The sequence below is a fragment of the Octodon degus genome, unplaced genomic scaffold, assembly GCF_000260255.1.
Source record: "Octodon degus isolate 3935 unplaced genomic scaffold, OctDeg1.0 scaffold00020, whole genome shotgun sequence".
NCBI classification, from domain to species: domain Eukaryota; kingdom Metazoa; phylum Chordata; class Mammalia; order Rodentia; family Octodontidae; genus Octodon; species Octodon degus.
Window position 1 is genome coordinate 13,013,890 of NW_004524596.1, and position 6,000 is coordinate 13,019,889.

General features: G+C 37.9%; 1 protein-coding gene across 1 annotated transcript in view; it reads right to left on the reverse strand.

Annotated features, from left to right (window-relative positions):
- The window catches only part of Lrpprc (leucine rich pentatricopeptide repeat containing), a 116,639-nt gene that overhangs the window by 21,716 nt on the left and 88,923 nt on the right, over positions 1-6,000 (reverse strand). The window contains exons 26-29 of the mRNA XM_004627661.2: positions 4,602-4,670; positions 3,591-3,681; positions 2,944-3,086; positions 2,704-2,809 (exon numbers count right to left, since the gene is read on the reverse strand). Coding sequence (XP_004627718.1) covers positions 2,704-2,809; positions 2,944-3,086; positions 3,591-3,681; positions 4,602-4,670 — 409 coding nt within the window. The remainder of the gene's footprint in view (positions 1-2,703; positions 2,810-2,943; positions 3,087-3,590; positions 3,682-4,601; positions 4,671-6,000) is intronic.

Sequence of the window (6,000 nt, forward strand, 5' to 3'; positions counted from 1 at the left end):
CCTTGCGTACTGAGCCATCTCCCTGGCCCAATCATTCCATTTTGAAAGCATTTACATCATGTATTTGAATCCTAAGATATACACTATAAACCCTGAACTAACAAAATAAAATCAATTACGAACTATACTTACTTAAATGCTTTCACTTAAAAACAAATTTTAAAAAGTAAAGGAGCTTTAAAATCTCTATATACTGGGGCTGAAGAGATGGCTAAGTGGTCTAAAGCACCTACTTAGAACAAGCTTAGCAAAGCACAGAGACCACGGTTCAATCCTCCAGCACCACATGCCAGCCAGCCCGCCCCCTGGTGGGCTGAGCTGGCCACACACACACATAAATAAATAAATAAATAAATAAATTATTTTAAAAAAAAATCTCTATATACTAACCTTATATTCATTTTAGCTAAACCAAAATTTCATCAGTTTTGGGTTTTTTTTTGGCAGAACAGGGGTTTGAACTCAGGCCCTTGCGCTTGCCAGGGAAGTGCTTATTCTACTGAGCCATCTCCCCAGCTCCTCATCAGAGTATTTGGACAGTATGGACAAGGATAATTAACTTTTTTTTTTTTTTTTTTTTTGGTATTGGGGATTGAACTCAGGACCTTGTGCCTTATTCTACTGCGCTACCTCCCCAACCCAATTAACTTTATACTTAGCTTTAACAGATACATGGTAAAAGACTTTAAGACAGACTGCACATTGCAACAGCGAAAAATGACTCTGGAAAATTAAAAGTCACACTCTGGGTAACTGAAGAACTGTAAGAATTTAGCCAATACTTCATATATTTTACATCAATGTTAATTAAATTTCCAGTTAAGTCAGGATGCTAAATAATTCTATAAGCTTCTACACTGACTCCTTCCCACTGAATAAAGCCCCTACTGAATAGATACTGTCACTATTAAAATAATTGTTTTTTAATCTGCTGCATTTATTCACTTAATAGTTGATTTTAAACTAATCATAATGAGAGGTAGAGATATCTTCAGGAAAGTTTACAAAGAGGAAAACAATCAAGAACAAGGGCTGGGGAGATGGCTCAGCAGAATAAGTGCTTCCCTGGCAAGCGCAAGGGCCTGAATTCAATCCCCAGTTCTGCAATAAATAAATAAATAAATAAATAAATAAATAAATAAATAAATAAATATCAGTCCATGATTTGGGCCAGAGAGATGGCTCAGTAGAATAAATGCTTGCCTGGCAAGCACAAGGGCCCGAGTTCAATCCCCAGTTCTGCAAAAAAAAAGAACAACACCTCTAACCCAGAGCTATTGCTTGCTCATTTTAACACAAACATGAATACGATGGTTAATTTCCACATCATTTTTTTTGCTTTCAATTAAAAGTTACAATATTTGTACCCAAAGCTTTGTGACTGTGTTATTTTCGAAGTACAGTTATGTGTCCTGTAACATTTCAGATGATGATTCTGGTCTCAGTGGAGTATAGCATCCAGGGGCATAGCCTCCTTAGGGTAAGGACAGGCACATGTGCACAGTGACGAAGTCAACGACACACTTCTCAGAATCTCCAGTATTAGGGCACATGTGACTGCAACGCTCTTGTCTTTAAAAAAAAAAAACAAACTTATGCTAATAGCTTTTATTAAAAAAAACTGAAGGGCCCACCAAATAGTTCAGTGGATTAAAGCTCCAGCAAGCAGGCGCAGGGCCTTCGGAGCTGACCTGGCCCTGCCCCCAGGGCATGCTGAGACTGGCAATTGAGACTGAGTGTGGTGGCATGCACCTGGAATCCCAGCTCTTGGGAGGCTGTAAATAGGCGGACACTACAAGTCCAATCTAGTAGTGAAACCCTGAACATCCTGTAGACCCTTCCCTAAAATACAAAAAAAAAAAAAAAAAAAAATAGAAATGTACAGTAAAACATACAAGAGTAGTATGATCCACACTTTCGTATGACCACATCCTACACCTGATAATTATTAACATTTGGCCAGATGTACTTCCTTTTATTTGGTACTGGAGACAACCCTGAGCCTTCACACTGAGTTACATCCCTAGCCTATTTTTTCTTTTTTTTTTGCGGAATCAGGGATTGAACTCAGGCCCTTGCATGGCAAGTGCTTATTCTACTGAACCATCTCCCCAGCACCCCCAGCCTATTTTGTATTTCTCATTTTCAGACAGAATCTCATTAAGTTACCAGCTGCCCAGGCTGGGCTCAAACTTGCCATCTTCCTGCCTTAGCTACCCAGGGCAGCTGGAATTACAGGCGTGAGCCACCACATCCAGCTGCTTCCTTTGTTTTTCATGGCTTACAAATTTAAAAATTCACAGAAATCTTGATGCTTTTTCTTTTTTTGGCAGAACCAGGGATTGAACTCGGGCCCTTGCACTTGCCAGGCAAGCGCTTACTCTACTGAGCCATTTCCCTGGCCCTCTTGATGCTTTTTCATTCATCAATACTTCACGTTGATCTCAAAATTTAAAGGCATCATCATTTAGATCAGAACACCACTGTCACTGCTAAAAAGATGAACAAATCTGTAATAACACCCACCATCACTCCATTGACAGGTACATTTTTTCCAACTGTGCTAAGATACCTTATTATCTTTTTAATTAAAAAACATACATGTGTGAAATTTCTAGTTTATCCATCCTAGAGCAGCACCTGTGGCTTGCTGGGCCAACACCCCAAGTTACTGTTATAAACAAGGTCCACTGGTAGGTTTACCTCGGTTTTTCCGCTGCCGGCAGGCTTTCAACAGCTCCTTCTCAGACAGAGGGTCCACAGTGGTGGGTGATGAAGTTGGGGGATGAGTATCCTCTTCATACCACAACTTTAAAACAAAATTATCCAGTTAAACAAAACTGATAAATACAGTGATCTTTTCCAGTATAAAAGTGGGCTAATCTAAGACCGAAAGACATACTGACAACAAATTCTGTTACATTCATGCTGACAACAAATTACCTCCGGAACATCAAAAGGAATTTCTTGATTGCTGTCTTTAAGAATTTCTGCTAGCAATCTTAACGTCTTCTCACGTGGAATGATATTTTCTTCTTGCATTTTATTCCAGACAGCATCAGCTCTTTGCCAGTCACCATTTTTTTCTACAGAATTTGATTAAACAGAAATTAATGAAGTTAAACAGAATTCCTAAAAATTTAGAACTTATTTTTATTTGATGTTGAAAGATGCACTATTCCAAATACTGCCTCCAGTGAGAGAAATCAAAAGTGAATTTGGCCCAAAAGTGAAGAAGAGACTATTCTGTTAGTGATCTTCTGAATTATAATCTTTTTTTTTAAATTTAATTTTGAAGAGTAAAAACAAAAAGAACATCAAAAACAAAGAAACATTAACATAAAACAATACATATATTACAGATTTTCAAAACAAGAGTAGCTGATTAACAATGCTTGATATATTGTCTACAGTGTATGGTGATAAAAATGTAACACTGACCAAACTCAACCTATCCTACACATCACCCCTGTTGAAGACTCCATATATGAAAATCCCTGGAGCATCCTGAAAGCTGTATACTCCTTCCCTACCACGGCCTTCAAAAGACAAAAATCAATGAAAAAATGAGGAAGATCCACATCACTCACTGTATAGCTTTAGCAGACTGTAGTACAGCAGGTCTCTATCACATTCAAACAGCTTTTGTGTCAGCTCCACTAATTTTTCCAGAGTTTCAACCTTAAAAAAAGGATTTACATTATATAAAAGACTTAATGTTAACAAACAGCCACTAAATAATCTTTCAAACAGCTTTACTCATTAGGCAGGTTAACTAAAAAAAGTTAAAGAGGGCTGAGCACAACATGAATATACTTACTACCATTGAAGTGTACACATAAAATGGCTAAAATGACCGATTTTAGACAAGTGAGATAGCTCAGCGGTCTAAAGCTCCTGCTTAGGCAAGCTTAGGCAAGTGCAAGGACAGCGGTTCAATTCCCAGCATCACATGTAGCAGCCTGATGGGCTGAGCCAGCCACAAAAAAAGAGACTAATTTTGTGTTTTTTATATTTTACCACAATTAACAAAACAATTGTTTTGAAACAATTCTGTTTAGATTTTTTTTTTTTTTTTTTTAACTAAAGCAATGAAGGAGCTTTAAGAGTCAAGAATGCAACCTAAGTAACTATCTCATTTCAGGATTTGCCACACAGGTACATTTTAGAAATTTAAAGATGTGTAAGACAGAAAACAACAGCATACATCTTTCGTTAATAACATACTCCCCAACCCAAATATTCAGTTGGCCTGACACAAATAGCCACTGCTCTCACAACAAGGAGAAAGAGTAAATTCCAAAGGGCTCCGCAGGTACCTCCTGCCATCACTCAGGACTGATGTAGGCTTAACTTCCAAGCAAGAAGTCATACTAAAGTCAGTGAGGATAAACCAACATAAAATCTTCACAGCCTACGTTAACCTTTTTAGGCTTTCTACCGCACCACAGGAACAAGAAATCACTTACTGGCAGAATACAATAATATTGTTTCCATACTGTTCCATCTCCTGACATCTCCACATGGTCTTATAACATGTGCAACATTTACTTTCTACTAATAATTTAAAGTGTTTGAGACATCAAAAACTAAACACAAACCTGATTATTAGAGATACATTTATCACAGAACCACTGAAGTCTTGTAGGTCGAGCTCTAATGCCTGGAGTCTGAAAAATAAAATAATCACACAATACACACAGTAAGGCTTATTATTTAAATATATTTTTTCCTCAAAGACAGCATTTTTCTTCTGATGAATCTGCTCCTGAACTTACATACCAAAAGAAACCTATGATTTAATCCCCCTGTTTACAAAGAATTTAAATAAGCATAGAAGAGAACATCAAATGTAACCCACATATAAACTGTTTCTAGAAGACTCAGGTTATTTCAAAATGCTGCTTTGCAGGTCAATATTCATTTCACAAATGTATAATAAACATTTCAGATCAAAAAGAAGTGAGGTGGGCCAGCCTGATAGCTCAGTGGACTACATACAGCTCCTGCTCAGGCAGAGCGCAGCGGCCAGGGTTCAATCCCTGCCATGCTGTGCTGGCCCCACCCAGTGGGGAGCATGCTGAGATGGAAGGCTGAAAACAGGAGAATCACTACGAGTCCAATTTACATAGTGAGACCCTGTAGACCCTGTCCTAAATACAGGAAAAAAGAAAAAGAAAAAAAAAGTGAGGAACTAAATGAACTTGAACATATGGCAAATTAAGCATGTGTCAGCATGTTCTTCCTTGCTCATGAGTGTGTCCCTCCCTACACACACGTGCACACATACATGCACATAAATATGTGCACACACATACATGCACATATACTTCTTTTGGAGGTAGTAACAGAATCGGGAGATGAAAATTATTAGAATGTTACATGGAATTGTTAATTGTCAAATAGTAACTAATGGTTTTCCTGTTTAAAAAGAAACATTTTGTAAAATATACTGACAAAATTATTCTACCAAAAATGCTATCTAGCATCAAAAATTAGATATTTAAAGAGTACAAGCTAAATTCTTAAAATTTGTTTACAGTATTAACTTACTTTAATAATTACAACATATATTACATGTTCATTTAGAAGTTACCTAAGATTTAGTCAACTGGCCTATTTTACAAAGTTGAGTGCTAGAATAACAGACAAGACATTCCAACATAATTCCAAGGCTTTGTCCCTCCAACAACAAAATTTTCATCTTCTCTTAAGAGATTCACCCCTAAATACTACATTTTAATCACAGCATTATGATAAGACCACTGCATACTCATAAGCACTGGCTACTCCAGTACACAGTAATTCCTTTTCCTGCTTTCCCCACTCAGCTCTGTTGATGAAAACAGGTAACCCTAGGGGCTGGAGAGATGGCTCAGTGGTCTAAAGCACCTACTTAGAACAAGCTTGGCAAGGCATCAGGGATCACGGTTCAATCCCCCAGCACCACATGCCAGCCAGCCCTGCCCCCTGGTGGGCTGAGCTGGCCACACACACACA